At 38.2% G+C, this 21,465-nt stretch overlaps 1 protein-coding gene across 1 annotated transcript; it reads left to right on the top strand.

Moving 5' to 3' along the window:
• The first annotated feature begins 587 nt into the window (after nt 1-587).
• Nucleotides 588-21,417, top strand: LOC139134020 (leucine-rich repeat and immunoglobulin-like domain-containing nogo receptor-interacting protein 2). Its single transcript, XM_070700855.1, has 2 exons — nt 588-692; nt 17,714-21,417. The coding sequence occupies exon 2, from the start codon at nt 17,733-17,735 to the stop codon at nt 20,622-20,624; it is 2,892 nt and encodes a 963-aa protein (XP_070556956.1). The 5' UTR covers nt 588-692; nt 17,714-17,732; the 3' UTR covers nt 20,625-21,417.
• The last annotated feature ends 48 nt before the right edge of the window (nt 21,418-21,465 follow it).

The following is a 21,465-nucleotide window of genomic DNA, read 5'->3' on the forward strand; positions in this document are numbered from 1 at the left end:
TCATATGGACTAGAACTTAACTTGCCATCTCCTTAGAACGGTTTATGGAGAGGCTTTTATGTGCAATCTCTTTGAATATCCTGTGATTTATTTTTATTTTCTGCTTGTCTTCTGATTTTCGAACTACGTCGTACAGGTGTCACTTTATTTGGTGTGTCTTGCAACAGATACCTCGTTAGCGCAGTTCATTGGCGCCAAGAATAAACGTACCCCATTTACTTTCTCAGCGCACCAAGGTCATGCTGTGATTCTTTCCTTACAATAACAAGAGACTGGCCACTTTGATTTTTACGTAATTCTTGATCCGGGCTGATCTTTATAACAGTGCAAAGTGACAGGGCTTTAGATATTCGTAGAATCAACATTCAGAAGTGATCGTCTCCGAAAATATGATTTCGTTTTGTTATTGAAGTTGTCAAAAGATGTTGTGGTATCAAAAGTCGTTATTGTTGACTTTAGAAAATGTTTGGTAAAACTTAATATATCATGGTTATGCAAGTCTCTGTATTGCAAATGAGTGTTCTATAAATAAGTCAACACTATGGCCACTCCACCTAGGAGACTTTTGTTATTTAAATTTACAACCAGGAACAGATGAGCGAAAAACAGTTTTCGATACTTCGTGTTTTGTGAAACAGAACTTAACTGGCAAATCTCCACCTTGGCATCACAGCAGGCTATTCTTGACCAAGGTAAGAATGAACCTGTAAAGTTTGTAAACTCCATTCAAAGTGATATTGTCCATTGTCTCAAGGTCGGGACTGTATGAAGCTACTTCAGCTTTTCCCTAAAATGAAACACATAGTTTAGTGTCGATTCTAACTTTTAAATCTTGAAATTAGCTGACGTTCGTGTCTTTCTAATCTAGTTGTTGCCATTTTTGAGCTATCATAACGTGTTATAATGTTGGTATGTAGACTTGTTAGTGGTATTGCGGTCTCATTGAAGTGTTTCATAGGTTTGCATGGAACTCTACTAGTAAATATACCACAGACAAATAGAAAAACAGACTGGCAACGGGTATGCGGTACGTAAGAATCAATGTACGCCTCGCTTCAGGTAGCTCTGTACTCCCTTTTCCAAAGAGTGCCTACTATGCGCCATTTCATAGTTTCCGGATTTTCGCCAATTTCGAAGCGAAAGTATGTGCAACAAAGTTCATGTTGTTGTTGTGTGCCGCTGAGCGGAATTGGTGTGCTGGCGAAAATGGGAAAGTTTTGAGCTTCGGGGAGGTGAGTTTTATCATTTAAAAAATTCCTCTCACATTTTTATGAATATATAATGAGTATATTTGAACCAAATTTGAGTCTTTCATCGATCCTGTCAGATTTTACTCAATAGTTTACGATCAGTCATACTGTCTTTTACAAGTTGGTAATGTTGGTCTGTTATGAAACAGCTGGCGTGTTGTTTTGATTGGCGTGAAGCAGTGTTTCTGCCCTGAGAATTCACAAAGTAAATATGATTGCTACTCGACAGGCAGCACGATGCCATCTTGTCCTACTTGACGCATAATCTCGTGCAATTATCAACCACGAACGAAGTCTCCAAAAAGTTTAACACCAGTGAAGCTCATTTTAATATGAAAAGGCCAAAGTTTGTCGAGACGACCATAAATCAAACGGCGTGCCGCCGTTGCCAGTCTGTCTTTCTATTTGTCTGTGAATATACGAAGTTGAGTAAGTGGTTTGCAATCTGCCAATGTGCCATATAAACAGAAAGGGCACGTTGAGTCTTGAGCAACGGAACCTCTCTATCTTTCCAATGTTGACCAACCCTTGATAAGTCCACGGATTAGCATAATTAGTTGTGTTGACTAATTAATTACAAGGTGTGTATATGAGAGATAAACGTCCTTGTAATGGTGTGTGAAATGAATAAAGAGTCAAGAGGCTAGGTTGGGTTATATAACCGTTTATTTTATTTACTCTGATCAGTCAGAGCATGAAGACACAGTCCCTATATCCATAGAGGCACTGTGATGAAGAAAGGGAGAGGAACTGATAGAGAAAACTGAGAAAAACTCAATAATAAGCTTATTAATAGTGTCTGGGTCGCCTGTGGCTCTTCTATAGGTTTCAGTACAGTCCCAACAGTACTTCAAATTTAGATGCAAATGGACTCGAAAGTAGTGTTATAAGCAGTGTGCGAAATTAACGTCGGTCCGACGGTCCGAGACCGACAGATTTCTCGTCGGGCCGAAAGTTTTTAGCAACATGTCGGTCCTTATGACCGACTGAAATTGGAATAAATGATGAAAATTTCTCCGTCAAGACCTGTAACAGATGCAGATGATGACTGACTCTGAATCATGTGATTCAGACTTGAATGTCATGCACCTATCAATGTTTTCCACCGTGGGAGTACTAGTGCGGGGCAATAGGGGATATTGATCGCACTTCGTGTCCTGGTAGTGGGGAATTCGATCTTTGGTACGCCAGACCGGGGGAGGTGACAATGTCGCAACAAAGTAATTTTTTGTCTTGCGACTTTTTACATTTACGAAGAGTCTAATCCTTCCGATCGACACGCATAGCACGGTGCAGCTGATTACATTCAGATCAGTATGAATTACGTCCGTGCATGCAGATTCTAGCAATGGAATGGATTGATTTTGGTGTAACAATGCGATACAATATTATAATAATACTCGTCTAGTGAGTGTAACCCTGGTAATGTTAGCATATCTGTGTCATATGACAACAACACCAAGTATTACTAGTTCCACACTTTAATTGTTCGGAATTTACATGTACACAAATGTACATACATAATACAGCCCATCAAACTGACTCCGTTTACTTTGCTTTGATTTTCCATTGAAGCGTTCAAAAAATAAACGGTTCATAGAAGAGTTTAAGACAAAAACCTACTACGAGAACAGTGCTGTTGACTAAACATATTTGGTTTTGAACATAGAGGTATTTTTTTACCTCTATGGTTTTGAACTACGCCCGATACAAGGACTAGATGTTACACGACAGCCCAATTGTGCTACCTGCAGTCGACAGTCAAGTTCACGTTTCGCTACGTTTGTGAACCGCTAAAACATCTTCTTGCTCATTGGTATTTAACCAAAGTTCACAAGGCCGACTGTTACCACCACTGCATAAAAACCCTATAATACTTTCTGTATTAACATGGATTATTGCCTGTATTTTAGCTGAAGAGTGCATATACAGATGAATACAGTCAAGAATCCATTTTTTGTATTCAGCAAGCCTGTATTCATGTGGATTCATGTGAATTCACGTGTATTACACTATAATACAGGCAACTCATTAATGTGAATTTATCTGAATTATTGGGTTTTCATGCAGTGCACGATATATCGTGATAACAAGTGTATTTTTATAAAACAGAGCGGCCTTATCATTAACAGTTTTGTCGAGTTGCACGATCCGTTGTGTATACTCTCAGAAGCCGAGAGTAGGGCTTCAAATTGTTTCGATGTATACCGTTTTACGACAGGCAGGCAAAACTCACCGTCAGACTGGACTGTAGGCCTCAATGTTGCAAAAATTACGTCTTTTAAGATTTTGCGGTATCATTAACTGATCGTGTCGATGGTTTTCAGCAGTATCGAGTGTCTGTCAAACTTTTCAGAGTCACTTTAATAACTTTAAGCTTTCAAAGGGCGATGAGACCCAGCAATCGCTCAGGCAAAACTTTTCAATCAGAAAATATGCATTTATTTCCGCGAGTGGCGACGTGTGCCATTCATGTTGTCTGCAATTTCTATAATCGAGAAAAAGTTACGATACTTGTCCTTTTAATTAAAAGTATAACTTCATCTGTTTCTTCATGAATGCCACAGAGGCCTCATTTAAGCATATTTATTTTTTGAAAAATTTTGAAAGTAATCCATACGCCACATCAAAATACATACCAAGTATTTTCTCCCTTCTGTTTTACATTACAATAAAATAGTCGTAGTGATCAATGTTTGCATAAAAAATTATTCATACACTCCCCTCACTCATGACTGTTTTCAGGGTACTAAGTTATTCACTCACTCTTCTACCACTTGCGTTGGCTTATTTCAGAAGTGATTTTCAGCTCGCCAACCATTTTCAAATCACAATATCACATGCCCTGGTGTAGTGTACAATTGTACACAGCAATGTAGAGAACAACATTCCCCATAGAAAGTCATGAGAGACACACTTTCTCGCTTTCATCAGCGATGTAGCCAGTGAATGAGCCTCTATTCCCCGGCCCCTGGGTGTTTGACATCACTTTATAGTCCGAGAGTGGATTTGACATGGCTAGAAAAAATGTCAAATTCTCCTGTTAGTCCCATAGTCCCCCAGTGGTGGAAAACATAGATAAATGTGCGCATGACAGTGAGGAAGATGAGGGCTGTGGTCTTTTTCAGATTCCAGATCATGTAGATGAATATTTCATGATCATTCACTTCCACTATTCTGCAATCTATGTGAACAATAGTCTTTTGGAGTGAATACTTACTGACTGTATTGATAAAAGGACATGAAAAATTAAATATTACAACATTCAAAAGCATAGTTTTGGTGGAGAAGTTGACTTTAATGGTCGTTAACAACTGCATTTATTGAGGACCGGCAGTTTTCTGTAAGGACCTGAAGCTTTGGCTTGGTGCAGGTCCTTATGACCTGAAGCTATTTTCTCTTAATTTCGCACACTGGTTATAAGACACTGTTGTTTGAGACTGTTGCTTTGAAACGTTAGAGCCTGTGGATCACAGTCACGACTGTGCTGTGGATCTGATGAACAGTACGATCAGTTCCGTTCCTCCGGTCACGATCGATCATGATCATGCCGTGGTGGTTCGGGTATATTATATTAGAGGCGAGCACATGCAGGTGGGAATCGTTCAGCGGGCCTGGGATGAGCCATCATATTATTGACCATAAAAGCAACATTTTTGGGTCAAAAAGGATTAGTATACCTACAAAGTTAAGGTTCTGTTTCTTTCGGATGTCAGCATTTCACTGATGTAATAGGCGATGGCACACTACCGGGCTGAAGCGAGCTTACGACGTAGTGCAGGCATGGAGGAGAGTACACACACACACACACACACACACACACACACACACACACACACATATCTACCTTCTACCTCATGCGCATTGTCACAAGCATACTATCATAAAAATATGGGGAAAAACTTTCGTAACTAAATCACGGTAGTGCAGTATGCATTCGTCCGTTTTCAAGTTTGTATCGATTGAATGTAGTTTATTTTAGGATTTTGTTGCATTGTGTATATCGTAGGTGATCCGGTGTACACAGTAAATGTTTGATCATTCGCACCGTCTGCGCGTCACTTTGTGATTGACAGCCGTTTGAAATGGTCAACTGCTATGTTGTCGACGCCACTGACCGTGTATAGAAACGAACTTTTCGTCAATAACTAACTTGAAACTGTAAAATAGACAGTACAGTACTTCGCTCACAACGCTATGTTCAAAGTATTCACGAAAGGTACTATGGTGCAACAGAGCTATATTTATCTGCGTGGAAAAGATTTATGCCAGGTTTCTGAAGCAGTTGCTCGCGTTGCTTCCATGTGTCAGTCATGCGAAATAATGAAGCCTCTAAAGTTAAGCTGCCTTTTCTACCCAAGGAATGGCTTTAACGGTTTCTAGATTAGTCAAGACTATCTGAAGAGTGCAAATAGATTACCTGTAGGTTTATTCCATCTGGAGGAGTGCGCATGCGTCAATTTTCTTCCAAGTTGCCAGTAGGAAGTATATTGTGGCTACCATAGGGTAGCTGTCTATAGCGAAAGCATGGTCCACAAAAAGCGAAATATCAAGCCGGGAATGAGAGAGAAGTTGAAATTGTCAGAGTCACATTCCAGCTTAAAGCTCCAGTTTTCGATGCGTTTACAAAAGGTGTAAACTGGAACTGGTCGCAAGCGTGAACTGTAAAGCAGAACGCTACTTATTCAACACTAGACTGAGTGGTGATACATCCTGCGCACATCTAAGAGACTGCTCAATGTAGTTTACGTTACTTTTACCTCGTTTTCTGATAACAAGTATTTAATAAAACTGTTCCCGTACAAAACGCATAACGGCCGAAAATACAAATAGAACGAATTTGTCTTATGTTTCACGTATTTGCCAAATAAAGTCCAGCATTCAAAATCAATCGACGCAGAAAATCAAAACGTACATTCGTTTCCGATAAACAAGCGCAGTGACGGCATGACGTGACCCAATGCCAAGTAAAGTCTGACATTCAAAACTGACCCGGCCCAAAATCAAATTAGGCCTCGGCCCTACTGCCAAAAATCCAAAAAAATTACGTCTTTGTCTGATAATATTTTAATGTTTGTCTGCACCCAATGAAGTCCGGTATTCAATATTGATCCCACTGCGAACTAATTGCGACTGAAAATAATGTTTTATAAGTCTGCAAATGCCCAGTGAAGTACGGCATTCAAAACTAATCCGTTACGTTATGCAATGAAGATTACGTACCTTTCTAAGTTTTCTATCTTTTTTGTGAAAATGTTTGGGACGTCTATTTGTTTCGACAGTTGGTCGAGCAACATTCCTCTGAGTACAAATTAGAAATATGTCATATAGCAACAAAATCACGCCGGTGTCTGCTCTTCCCGGTTGGGAAACGTATTTGTATTGTAAATTCTACACGGGTAACGCATATACAATTGTGCATCGTCCGCTCGCACGGCTCGTTAGCCAGACAGGAGTCTTCTACTAAGCATCCAGCTGCCCGCCGGAGGGGAACCTTGGCAAGCGAAGATGACAATCGTGTTACGTTACATTAGAATGATGCCGTGATTATGTAAACACAATGTTGACCTAGCATTTCAATCTGCACCGGAGCTGATCACAGAGCGGACATACTTTGTCTCTACCTACTTTTATTGGCGGACTGCTCAAGAAATGAGTCGAAGTTAATCTCGATTGAAAAGTATGCGATAATTCACAATTTTATATCAATATAGTTTTTAAATGATTGCGATTCAATTGTTATAAGGTAATTATACACTCATGCAATAAATTTGAAAGAAACCAAAATAGAAAAATAACAGAATATTTTCCATGAACTTGAAAAATTTAAACAACCACGAACGTGACTTTTTGAATCTGTAACTGCTTTTCTTCTGTGGATGAACTAAATCAACTCTGTCAAACAGCATGGTACTGGTCTGTCTATTGTCATTATATTAGTAGTTATGCTAGGTCAACATTGTGTTTACATAACAACGGACAGTCGCCACGGAAGAACGATGAACTCTCGTTTCAACATATCAGAGAACGTTATATTCGACTGTTTGTCTGAAGTACACACGTATTTCATTATTTGTTCCACCGTCCCTCCACCCACAGTGGAGGGACGGTGTTTGTTCAAAACTCGACTTTCGCGATTTTTAGAATGACGCATTCAGTTATCAGCGTGTTCACAGATTCACATGTGTTTTACGTACTCGCTGAGACAAAACAAGTCGCTTTTGTTCGTGTTTTGTGTCAGAATCGATTTATTTTAGTTTTTTTTTTAGTTTTTCGCCAACTGCTACCCTTTATCTTGTGTTAGAAAATCGTTTTAGATACCAGATATTGTCTGGTGTTATATTTAGTTTGGCCATGGAGCTACCATGGTTTTAGCCTAACGATGGGTTCTAACCCTGGCACAACATAAGTTTGTTAGCCCTGCACTATAAACGCTGCGGCTCTGAGGTCGGAAACCGTGTTCAAAGTGGATTGTGGTTGCAGTATATAGTCCAGTCAATCTACGAGATTTTGGCACCTATCCCACCAAAAATTGCAACTGATTTGTTTTCTTCAGAATGCATTTTAGAGAGGTACCCAGAACAACATATGAAAAGTTTACTCGAATCCATCTTGGGGAAATATGTCTAATTTGCATCAATCAAATATGGCTGCCAGCCATCCGACAAAATAACAATATTGGACATATATCACCTGTCAAACAAGCTAGTTCAGTGATTGAAAAGTCTGACACTAATTATTTGACTCGGGGAATCATTTTGAAGGTATAATGTGTATATCGGCACTTCATTAATTTGCATAATTCCAATATGGCGGTCAACATTCCTACCAAAGACATTTTCGGTCATATACCACGTTTGAACAAGCTTTTTCAGTGATTTTAAAGTTAAAAGTATATTTCATGGACATTAGATGGCATGGACAAACGATTTTCGAAATGTAATGATTTGCGCAGGTACTTCGTTAATTTGCATAAATCCAATATGGTGGCCAACATACCTACAAAAGACATTTACTGTATTAAACCCTTTGAGCGCCAAAGTCTATTTTTGTCAACTTTATATGTACCACAGTCAATTTTTTCTGCTTTTTGCCAACATTTTGTTAAAAAATCTGTAGCTGATGAAATAGGATATCGATTTGGTCCACAATTGTGAAAAAAGCACAGAAAAGTTCACAGAAATTGGTAAAATATTGCATTAAAATTTTGGTGGGACAAATTACAGCAGTCATAGCAAGCTATTTCTGTGATTTCAAAGTTAAAAGTATATTTCTTTGGCATGGACAAATGATTTTGAGGTGCAATGATTGCGTTGGCACTTCGTTAATTGCATAAATCCCAATAGGCTGGACATGTATATTACAAGACTTTTCTGTCATATCATTATTGAAACAATCTATTTCAGCTTATATTTCTTGAGCATGAAGAAACACCTTTTGTGGTTCAAGTTTTTAAAACACACTTTGATAATTTCAGAAATTAAATATGGCTGCCAAATGAATGCCCAAATAGCTTCTAATATATAAGGTTCTGGTAGAGTTTTTAGCACTAGGAATATCAAGAAGAAACTGTTAAGAAGGCACTGCACCCGGCCAAACGTATTTTGCTTAAAAATATCTTTTTTCCAAATATTCATTCAATTTTGATTAATTTATTAAACCAAGATTAAAAATTGGTTAGGTTCAGCTTTTAGCTTTGGAAGCAGTCGTAAGTTGCATGATAAAGAAGTGTTATTGCATGCAAATGTATGCAAATCACCCGATTTCCTGCTTCCCTTTCATCTCAATTTCAAGATTTCCAGAGACTTTAACTCCAAGTAGGCTGAATGAGATTTTGAGAAATTTTCACATTATGTTCTTTAAATGCTATATAACAAAAGAATTATTTTGTTTTTCAATAAAATTCTTACATTTTGAATAAGAGGCAATTTTACTTTGCTAATCATGATTTTAAGCACTTTTTTGAGAGTCAGTCTTTTAGCCCATGCCATATTAGAATGAGGATAGATAACGAAAAATAAAATTGTCGGCCTTTTACATACACTCTTGTGAAATATTACACTTCAGAAAATAGTTTCGATGGGTTTCCTTGTCATCTTAGATGAGACATTTTCCTTTACAAATACTGAGTTGGCAATATGCAGCTCCACCTTAAGTCCTTGAACATTTATTTTTAAAAATGAGAAAAATATACTATAAATTTACTTATAATAACGATCCATTTCAGAATATAAGTTTATTTTAATAGGTGTCTATGATACCTGAATTTTTAAAACACTCCATAAATATACTGTATTTTGAAAAGAATGTTAAAACGAATTTTGTAGACTTACATATATGACTTACGAACGGATTAAAATATTATGTGTTGATGCGCGTTTACTATTGAGATGTAAGAAAGTCATGCAATGAAATTATTTTGTATATATGTATTTTTCTAATAATCTTTAGTTTTTGATTTAGACTAAACCCCCTTCTTATGGACGAGTGCATCTTTGGTCAGTACATCCCCCTATAGATGATAGGCAAGAAGTCATCACAAATAACAGCAAAATACAATAAAAACAACAAAGATAATAAAAACGCAGAAACAAAAAAAAATAATGTGACCCAAAATAACGCACAATGCACACATATTAAAACTTTGTGCTTTTAATTTGCAAACAATGTCAGACTCTTAAAAACCTGATCAACACACAAACTCACAAAAATTGAAAACTGCATGCTTGGCAAAGGCTTAAAATTAATGCAAACAACTCATCAGCCCAACAGAATCCAACTGTTACACGATACAAATATGTACATCTGGAAAAATGACACTTGGAAAAAAGACTCAAGATGTTCTTGTTTGTATTGTGTTATAGTTTGATTCTGTGGTTTGATTAATTGTAAGCCTTTGCTGAAGCAGTTTTCAGTCTTTGTGAGTTTGTGTGTTCATAAAGTTTTTAATGAATCTGACATTGTTTGCAATAGTGCTAAGTTTTAACTTTTATGTATTATTATTATTCTATCTTTATTTCGGACTTGAGCGTCCATATAAAAGTCAAATAAGGCAATAGTATGAAAATTCAGTTACAAAATTAAATTATGGTTGAAAGATAGAAAAATTGATTATATCTACATACATAATCCAATGGGTTTCTTTTTAAACAGACTTTTAAACAAAGAGTAACTTATTCCAGTGTTTTACCATCTCTGAGTTGAAATACAGTGATTTACATACATTTCGTACAATTGCATTGCTACTTTTCAAAAGTCTTTGTCTCAGGCTGTTAATCTGATTTCTCAGAAGAGCATCAAAGTTGCTTATTCTGTTAGATACAAACATTAGACTCGCACTGCTCCGTTTCTCATAACCCAATAACAGTCGTGCAGCATTATTGTAAGCAACTTTCAATTTTCTCAAGACATTTGCAGAATAGCTATTCCATATTGGTCCCCCATACAACTGATAACAATAGGCTTTAAATAGAATGCATTTAACATGAAAAGTACACATGTGGAATTTTCTCATTAGCATATGCGCTACTACGTAAAAATATCTCGTCTGCCGCTCAATGTCATCATCATCTCTGAAATGGTCAGTTAACACGAACCCTAGATGTTTTTTCTTAACAACAAAGGTTAATTTAACCCCGTTCAGATACACACATGGAATGCGCCGAATCCTACTGTGATTCGCAAAAACGCACATACAGTTAGTCTTTTTACTGTTGAAAATGATGTCGTGAATATCACTATAATGAATACAGAGATCTATTAACTTTTGTGTACCTTTGACAGAAGGACTAATCAAGCAGCTATCATCCGCGTACATTTTGTGATTAACAAAAATGCAACCAATATTACAGCCAGTATTCAAGTTTGATAAGAGAACACTCAAATTATCAATATAGATATTAAAGAGCTTTGGTGATAAAATACCACCTTGCTTTACACCGTTAGTGACAGTAAAACCCTCAGATAAACATGTACCCCAACGAATAAATTTGAGTTCGATACCATTTGACAAGAAATCTGACATGTAAATGGGAATTTTACGTTGAATTAATTTCTTGAAAAGCGTCCAATGGTTTACTCTGTCAAAAGCCTTAGAGGCGTCCATAAATGTAATAAATACATTACTACCATGTTGTCTGTAATAATTGATAATTTCCGTCAAAATAAAGACACACATATATCAGTGGAATGTCCTGACTTAAAACCAAATTGGTTATCAGTCGTTCCCAGATAAGAATCAATGTGACGCAATAAAACAAGTTCAACTAGAAAGCATTTGCAAGCAAAAGCGAAGTTCCAGAGACCAGAGCAGCGGAAGAAACAAGAGAATGTGTGACAAAGATAGGTGCAGAATGAAAGAGTGCTTTGGATTTTAATATTCAGGGCTGATAGCAGTAAACACCATAATACAACTAAAAGCAAGGCAGTCCGGGGAATTACAGTACACAGATTACAAATGCCTACATGTACGGTAAAAACGCAACAGATACATACGGGGGCGACAACGCACGGAAATGTTTATCAGACGACATTCTCGCGAGCCAGAGCAATAATTTTCGCTCCGCTGACCTACGCAAAAATCAATCGCTTGACGGGTAGCGCTGAGTTGTTGCCGTAAAGAGCCGTGTCTTTACGACGATGATCAGACGAGAGGAAACATCGGACTAGGCCGTTGAAATTGAGCCACATGCATTTTCATTGATTAAAAGCACAGACTAAAACAATTTCATTGCTATGTCGCTGTTTTCACAAGATACTGACCATTTGATCTTGGAAAGTTGAGTTGCTTTTACGTGCAGCCAACGCATGCCGGTGCATGACAGACAGTACGTTCACTATGAATGCCTAGCTCTGCATGGCAGGGCTGTGTGTTACCGGCGTTAAACGGCCTCCCACCACAGCCCCGCAGACTGATATAGGAAAAACCGCTGGTGGCTCCTCAGAAATACGGCGGGCAGTTTCTCCGCCAAAACAGCCGATTTTGAGTCCAAATTTTGCATTGATCATCGTTTTAGAGCACACCCACCTCGCCTAGGTACACGATGTGCCCAGCCGCGCTTGTAAACTTAGGGAAAGGCTATTTTTCTCTCTATGTGCGAGCGAGGCCATCGATACGCCGCCATGTTGTCTCATGAGCATTCGGGCGAAACAGTATAGCGCCACGTACGGCGGGTATTTAGAGAAAAATAAAATCAAAAAGCAACAAAAAACAAAGCGAAAGAAAGCTAGAATTATTAATAACTGAACGCAATATGATAGTTGAGCAATGCTAAATAAAAAATAAATAAATAAATAAACAAGAAATGCCCGTAAAACCCGTCCGAGCTGAGCGATGACGTCATAAGCGTGTCGCAATGCATTCTGGGTAATTAAGGTAAAATTTGTGTATAGCATGTTCTACGGTAGTAAAACCGGAAATAGAGAAAGAAAGAAAGAAAGAAAGAAAGTAAGAAAGAAAGAAAGAAAGAAAGAAAGAAAGAAGGAAAGTGAGCAAAAACTAACAGTTCCAGAGCTGGTCTCTGGAACTAATTATTATAGAAGTAATAGTGGAAAGTGCAACAGGACGATAATTGTTTTTATCTGTAATATCACTATTTTTGTCTTTGATAATTGGAACTAGGTTAGTGTTAGAAAGTCATCTAGGGCAAACTACATGGACAAACATAGCTGTTAAGCACATACTTAGCAAAACAGAAACTTTCTGACTAGCAAATATAAAGTGCTCAGCGGTATTATGGCACTTTTTATTATAGTCATATCATTTTTTCTGTTTTTTAGTTTTGTTGTGTTTATTTGTTTTTGGGGGGTTTTTTTGCTGTTTTATGTGATGACTTCTTGCCTATCCATAAGAAGGGGGCTCAGTCTAAATTAAAAACAAAAGATTTCGTACACGTCTTCTTTTAACAATGAACAGTACAGATTACATATTTTGACAATGTACAGTGTTAAACACCCATACAAATTACAGATAATGCCGTAGACAGATGAATCCAAAGTCCGGAACTTTATTAAGCCTGGGAATTTCCTTGGAAAATGTAAGCGAACCGGAATTTTAGCTGACTCTGTGCGACTCTAAAGGTCGCATTCACATTTCTGCGATTTACTGCGTTCCGTTTTTTGCAATGTATGGCAACTTCTGGAGAGTTTAACTTGGTGCCACTTCGACGGATTAGCTTTATTTTGCACAGGTTGTAGTTAGTGACTGTTTCTAAGAAAACCGTGTTCCAGAATTCCGATAATGTTCCAAAAACAAAAGATATCGTGACAAACGTGGGCAAAAGCCGTTCATTTATTCAGAATCCACCACTTCTCATGAGTGATGAGTGACAGCATACCAAATTTTGACTCACAAAGTAATTTGGTGAATTCACCAAATAACAATGGATTTGTTGCTTTGGGTCAATCTTGACGGGTGCAGCTAGCTGGCAGGGTACGCTTACCCATTGCGGACACCTGGTACCACCACTATTTCGTGGTTCAAGATGACCTCATCGCCTTTGTCATTTTCGATATATTCCCTGGTAAATTTCATAGTTACCTGGAATGATAATGATTATTTGACCTGATTTGATGTCTATGCTCACTTTCAAGGCTAATTGTTCAAATACAAAGTGGAGTATCAAAAATCCAAGACACTTTTTAAACACCTAACCCTGCTATCGATTGCAGTAAACGGCTCACCAATGGCAATCACCCTGTCATACTTACACTATTTTAAGTGAAAAACTCAAAAAACCCCACATTTTTGAGCGAAACAAACACACGCACACAGGTTTTTGAAATCTCACAGTTTTCGTTATCTTCAATTGTCAAGCTACCAAAGGATATACTAAATGTCGGGTTAAAGATTCATTTCAAAGGTGAAAAATCAGGTTATATAAAGATAAGTGTCTGCGAAGGTGCAATACAGTGAAATTGCGGTCGACGGACTTAGATAGAGTCACATGACTGTTATGTCGGCAACCATCCGAGTTGAATGCACAAAAAAATTTTTCGCTTAATAAAATTTGAGATGTGTCATTTTGTTTTGCAGTATAATTAAACTAAAAAGTCGAAACAAAACCGAAACAGAACAGGTTAAAACTGACAATTCAAAACAACAGTGAAACAAAAAGTGTAAAAATCTCAATCAATGGTTTTGTAGTAACTGGTGAATACCAGCTTTACAAGTCGGCTTAACGATTAGTCATGAACAAGCTTCCCGCCACTGTTGCGGTTTGACATCTGAGTTCACTTACTCAACCGAATCTTTCTGTCACATTTTGAAAAGAAGCTGCTGTCAATAAATCATCCATTGATTCAAAACACATGGATTTTTATTCATTACAATACTCATAATAGCGTGTCTGCTTATGCGAAATACTGTAACGTCGTCGGTTTTATTGCGCAGATAAATACAATATATTTTGATCCGAGAAAAGTCAAAATTCCATGTCCATCAATACTGCCTAATATCTCCCTAAGGCTGTTTCATCAAATTATTTCTGGGAATTTTCTGCGTTTGACGTCTATATTTGTACATCGTAATGTCTGATCAAACTTCGTGGGCGAGACGCTTTCAAATTATCAGGGGAAGTCGATAGTGCACTTATTAGACTCGTCAACATTGCTTGCGTCATCAACCCAACAAAAACTGCACAGAATACAGCCAGACTTGTACTCAATGGTATTGTTCTTGTTTATATGTGTGGCCTGATTTACCTAAATGCTGCATCATAACTTTTACGATCAAATCACGAATCCGATTTCATTCACGTGATTTTTGACCCGGGCTGACCTTTGAATTAGTTCCAAAATTACTACGCACTAAGTATTTGCAGAGTCATGACTCCTTCCAAAGGGGATTGCACAAAAGTCCGTCCCCAGGGGTAGGGGTGGGGATAGGGGTGTCTTGGTCTCAGCACAAGGTTCTTCTTGCTATGGTATATGTTAATACGTTTGACTATTAGGGACCGTTCAGTTTTTACGGCCGGGGCCGGCAAAATCCAGGGGGGGTCATCGTAATTTTGGAATCCGCGAAGGGGGGGGGGTCATCGCTTTTTCACTGGTAGGAAAGGGGGGTCACCACATTTTCAAAAACATAATACCTACAATAAAGTTCATTTTATGCCATGCCATGATCGACCCTCTTTACCGGCGGGCCGCCTTCGGCGGCCCATTCTATTAAACATACTGTATGTATTACCCATGACCCTCTTAACGGGCAGACGCCTTCGGCGGCCCACTCCAATTAGGTTTACTTTATACAATGGCCATGATCGACCCTCTTTACCGGCGGGCCACCTTTGGTGGTCCACTAGAATAAAGTTGACTTTACGTAATGGCCCATGACCCTCTTAACCGGAGGGCTGCCTTTGGCGAACCACTCCAATAAAGTTTACTTTATACAATGTCCATGGACATAAGTTGTTTATAGAAATGAAGTTAAAAATTGCCTTACAGTTGTCCTCATTAACAGACGTTTGCATGGATGTGGCTGAGAAGTTTGTGCACTGGCATCTCTGCTACACGAATAAAGTGCGCCGCGTACCGGAGTTCAAATCAAATTTGACATATGGGTTTTGGTTATTTTTCAGGGGGGGGGGGTCATCAATTTTTTTCGTCTGACAAAGGGGGGTCATCTTTTTTCAAGAAAAATGCAGGGGGTCTATATTTTTTTGAACACCGGCGACAAGATTTTGCCGCCACCCCCCCCCCCCGGCCGCAAAAACTGAACGGTCCCTAATATGGATTGCTAATAAAGATTTATACTACCAACCTTTCCTTGCAGTTTTGGTGTCTTTGCTTTATATTAGCAATGCTTTTGTAACGATTTCTTTTTTCATTCGCCGTGCCACCTATTTGTCGTTTGAAAATCTTACGCGAAGTTACTGTGTTGCGTCTATTATCTGACTATAGTTTGATCGCCTAATTTTCCAAAGTACGTAAGGGTAAATTACTAATCAGTGGACGCTGTCACCAGATCATCACCGGATTAACGCAACAGCAAGGTATAACAGCGTGTTCGTTGTTGACTTTTTCAAAGTTCATCCGGTGATAATCTGGTGACAGCGTCCACAGATTAGTAATTTACCCTTGCTTGCTTGGCGCATTAGGCAATCAAACTCCTCAGATGATAGATGCAACATGGTGCTAAGTGAAGACCAAAACTCCAAAGGTTGGCAGAATAAACCTTTATCAGCAATACAACAAAATACCTACCCACCCCTAGGGATGGACATGTAGGCAGCCCCCTATGCTCCTTCCAATACCCAAAAATGAATGTTAATCATTTAAGTTGTCGAAAAAATATTACAGTAGGATAAGCCGTCACTTACTGTTACGACTGCTTTGATAAATCTTTGGAGATAGATCATGACTTTGCAAGTCTTTGTATTGCAAAGTATAGAAAACAACTCAACTATACGTTTACTCCACCCAGCAGTTTATTGTTATTTAAATGTTGTCACCAGGTCAAACTAAGCGAAAAATTATCCGTATATGTCATATGGAACAGTAAATGTATCCGCCACCTTGGTGTCACAGCTAGGCATGTTTCTTACAACGGATAGAATTGATGGGTCCAATTCGTACTCTTTCTTGTTGGTAATTACCTTGGCTTATGACCCAAGTACGGTATAGTAGAGAAACCTATCCAGCCTTAATGAGTCTGGAAATTTTCATACTAAAACGGGGAGTCGTGCTGCTACAAGCTGGCGCCAAATTTAAAAAAATTCAACGCGAGGTATTCAAAACCTGTTGTAAGCTTTATGAATAAAAGGTCAAAGATTCAGTCGTAAACGAGGTCATCGTCATTAGTGCGAGTTGAAGTCACGGGTTTCCAGCATTCGTCCGAATATTTCAGTGTCTTCAAGTTGAAAATCATTAAAAGTTGTTGAAAAATGTTGCGGTATAAAAGAGTCATTATTGTTAACATTATAAAAGCCTTTAGAAGGCAAGTCTTTGCATGGGAAATGATTATAGTGCTTCAATTTTGATACTCTTTCTCTGCGTTTTGTCAAGGTACACAGACTTGTCAGTGCTATAATCTCCTTTTTTGTAGTCTCATTGTAAATTCTCGCAGATTTCCATGACAGTTAAACATAAAGAGTCGGATCGCAGAACCTTCATTTAATTCGAGTATTTGGTAGTTGTTCTTCAAAATATTCGCCGGAAGCTGTATATAACACTTTTCACGATGCATACACGGTGTGGATTTTCCGGTCAAATCAGCACAGTGATATGATATTATTTTGGTTTCGGTGTAATTGAACGAAAATTTGCAACAAAATCGAAGTAAAAACGTGGAGAAAACTCGGTCAAGGGTTTTTACAACTGTTAGTTCACCAGCTATTTTGAATGACTGACACAAAACACCAAAACTACAGCCATCGAAACCACTAACATGATTGGCCAGCATATACCATTTTGCACGAGCAGTTTTGTTGGTTTTGCTTGACCTAAATTTGCATTTCCTTCAACAGAGAAACCTGTACATAAGGCATGCCCCTGGATGCAACCATGGTTGGATGCACAACTCTATCGGTGGCGCTGTTCATAATACTTCTGAACATCAACGGAGCTATGAGTTGTCCTGCACTGTGCAGCTGCGGTTCGAATAGCCACGTCGACTGTGATTTCAGATCCTTGGAAGTGATACCCTCAGATATTCCAGCTGAAACGGTCACCCTTGACCTTGATTACAATAACATAACTTCACTTCCCACAGAGGCGTTCAGTAATTTGACACGGCTGAAGAACTTGTACCTCAACAATAACGCCATTTCAGTCATATGGTACGGAGGATTCCGTGGACTGACCAGTCTAGAGAAATTATACCTTCACCACAATAACATCACATCATTGTCAAATGACACCTTCAATGGTTTGTCCAGTTTACAATATCTGTATTTGTACAACAACGAGATATCAACATTACCATCTGGAATCTTCTCTGACTTAAATTCGCTAAGACAGCTACAATTACAGAACAATGAAATAACAGCATTACCACCAGGAATCTTCTTTGGATTAGATTCGTTAACATATCTAGGATTATATAATAATGAATTCATTGAAGTCCCCGACTTTGCCAATTTACAAGAGCTTACTTCTTTGAACTTTGGGTATAACTGTATTACTGCATTGGAAGATGGGGCGTTTGAAAGATTAACGAAGCTAAGTACTCTTTACCTGCAAAACATTTGTATCAATAACATGTCCCCCTCAGCATTCCGGGGATTGACTAATCTTAGATATTTGTATCTCAGCAACAATATTAACTTGACGTTACCTATCACGGTATTTGACGAAGTTGGAAACTTGAGAACTTTGCGACTTGAATCAAATGCTATGACGTCACTAGTACCAAATCAGTTCAGCCGCTTGGCTCATTTAACAGATCTTCAACTTAATAATAATTACATAACAACGCTGTCATCTGACGACTTCAATGGTTTGTCGAACTTACTAAAACTGTATTTGTCCAACAACAAGATATCAACATTACCATCAGGAATCTTCTTTGTCTTGAAATCGTTAACACATCTTTACCTCCATAACAATGACATCACAACACTGTCATCTGACGCCTTCAATGGTTTGTCCAGTTTACAATATCTGCATTTGCACAACAACAAGATATCAACATTACAATCAGGAATCTTCTTGGGGTTAAATTCGTTATCAAGTCTTTACCTCCATAACAATGACATCACAACATTGTCATCTGACGCCTTCAATGGTTTGTCCAGTTTACTGTATCTGTCTTCGCACACCAACAAGATATCAACATTACCATCAGGAATCTTCTCTGGTTTAAATTTGTTAAAACATCTTTACCTCCATAACAATAACATCACAACACTGTCACCTGACGCCTTCAATGATTTGTCCAGTTTACAGATTCTGTATTTGTACAACAACAAGATATCAACATTACCATCACGAGTCTTCTCTGGGTTAAATTCGTTATATCGTTTTGATCTCCATAACAATTCCATCACAACATTGCCATCTGACGCCTTCAATGGTTTGTCCAATTTACGGTATCTGTTTTTGTACAACAACAAGATACCAGCATTACCTTCAGAAATCTTTTCTGGCTTAAATTCGTTATTTGAGTTACACTTACAGAGCAATGAAATCACAGCAGTTGCCAAACTTACCAACTTACCACAGCTTTATAAATTGAACCTGAATTATAACTGTATTACTGCATTGGAAGATGGGGTGTTTGAAAGATTAACGAAGCTAAGTACTCTTTACCTGCAAAACAATTGCATCAAAAATATACCCCCTTCAGCATTCCGGGGAATGACTAATCTCAGATATTTGTACCTTAGCGACAACACACTCTCAACATTACCAATGGCAGTCTTCGATGATATGAAAACAGGATCATTCACCTACGTTTATCTGCATGACAATCCATGGGCATGTGATTGTCGCCTTCGTGGACTGCGACAGTGGGCCGAGGATAACAGTGAGACAATCAACATTGACATGTCCGGGTTGACGTGTCAAACACCACAGGCCTATGCCGGACTTGATTTCATGGATATTTCAGAAGAGAATATGACATGCACGTCTCCTGAATTCTCCGAACTCATAAGATGGGTTGACGCTGAAGAAGGTAATACGGTAGAATTGATCTGTGATGCAACAGGTGTGCCTGAACCAAATGTTTCTTGGATAACTCCGAATGGAGATATTATAAACAAAAATAGCAACAGCAACAACACAACTGTTGAATTTGGCGACCTGGAACTAAACAGCCAAGGTACAATTGTTATAGCGAGATCTGAGATGAAACATTCTGGATTATATGCATGCTTAGCTGTAAACTTACAAGGCAATGCGGTTTGCATTACACATTTGCGTATCGTTCAGAAAGTGACATCTTCCACCCAATATAGTACGACGGCTATCGATCACACATCTACTAAACCGATTACAAACGCGAAATCAATTTCAGAACACAAAAGCACCTTAATCATAGCAACCGGAACATTCTTTGGAGGACTTTTTTTAGGTGTAGGTGTGATAATAATGATTTTGATAACAGCTGTTAAAAGGAAACGCATCGGTGAAAAAGATAAATGTCACGAACAAAAATCAAACCTTACGTTCAGATTCAAAAGTCGACACGATAGCGAAAAAGGCAATGATAGCATTGTTTATTCGAATACCACTGTCAAGAAAAATGAGGGCGCTGATGTAACAAATCGAGAGGAAACACCTGATGGATATATAAAGCCTCAAGAAATATCTGATCAACTTTCACAAACGCACATCTATGAAAATGCAAATGCGATGGAAACGGGTGATTCAACATACACCTCTGCCTCATCTGATACAAGGGCCCCTGAACATGTGTATGAAACCTTTACATGAAATTAGATCAGGCAAGACGTCACAGTTCCTCAGATCGAAAAGTAAATTACTGGTAAAATGAAAAGTCAAATGACAAATCGTGATCACCAACGCAAAGCTGAAAACATTATGGCAACGTGACAAACAATTTATACTCGATTTGAAAATAAGAATCATATACGAAATTGTGTTTATTAGACAATAGTTGTCGAACGAGGGCAACATGTAAATGACGAGAATATGTAAATGATGACCAATTGTAAAAAAACGAGGCATATTCCTAATGAGGTGAAACAAAGCCGCAGTTCGAACGGATTTATAATAAGGTTTACATACGTGAATTGCAAAGGGTCATAGGTTAAATGATTTGTACATGATGTCGAGTACTCCAGTTCCATCGTATGTAGAGATTTACAAATGCAATTCAATTATTCCTTTGATTCAAAGACTTTGTGCCCATCAACTTTGTGTAAGCAGGAAAGGCCATTTTAATTTGAAAACATGTAAATCACGTTTCAAAGCACATATATCAAATTGCATGGCGACGTTAACGTGAATTCACTGTACGACATATACATGACGAACACTTTGCCAAATTATTGCTACGAAAGGAAATGTGTTTTCTCAAAGGTTTCTCCCATAAACAGTATTGGAACTAATTTGGGATAATTGGATCTTCATATTTTTTTTTAATTTCTCGAAAGTGTTAGGTGCCGTATTGCTAAATGTTGCAATAACACAAATTACTCATAAAATCAAGAGTGTAACTAAAACAGAAAAGCAAATCTAACATTTGCAGATTAAACCGACATTACTTCACCATCCAATTATCCCAAATTAGTTCCAATCGTGCTCATATCTT

The sequence above is a fragment of the Ptychodera flava genome, chromosome 5 (assembly GCF_041260155.1).
Source record: "Ptychodera flava strain L36383 chromosome 5, AS_Pfla_20210202, whole genome shotgun sequence".
Classification (NCBI taxonomy): domain Eukaryota; kingdom Metazoa; phylum Hemichordata; class Enteropneusta; family Ptychoderidae; genus Ptychodera; species Ptychodera flava.

Excerpts from the sequence above, each read along its gene's own strand:
- LOC139134020 (XM_070700855.1), top strand. The coding sequence starts at position 17,733 with ATGCCCCTGGATGCAACCATGGTTGGATGCACAACTCTATCGGTGGCG.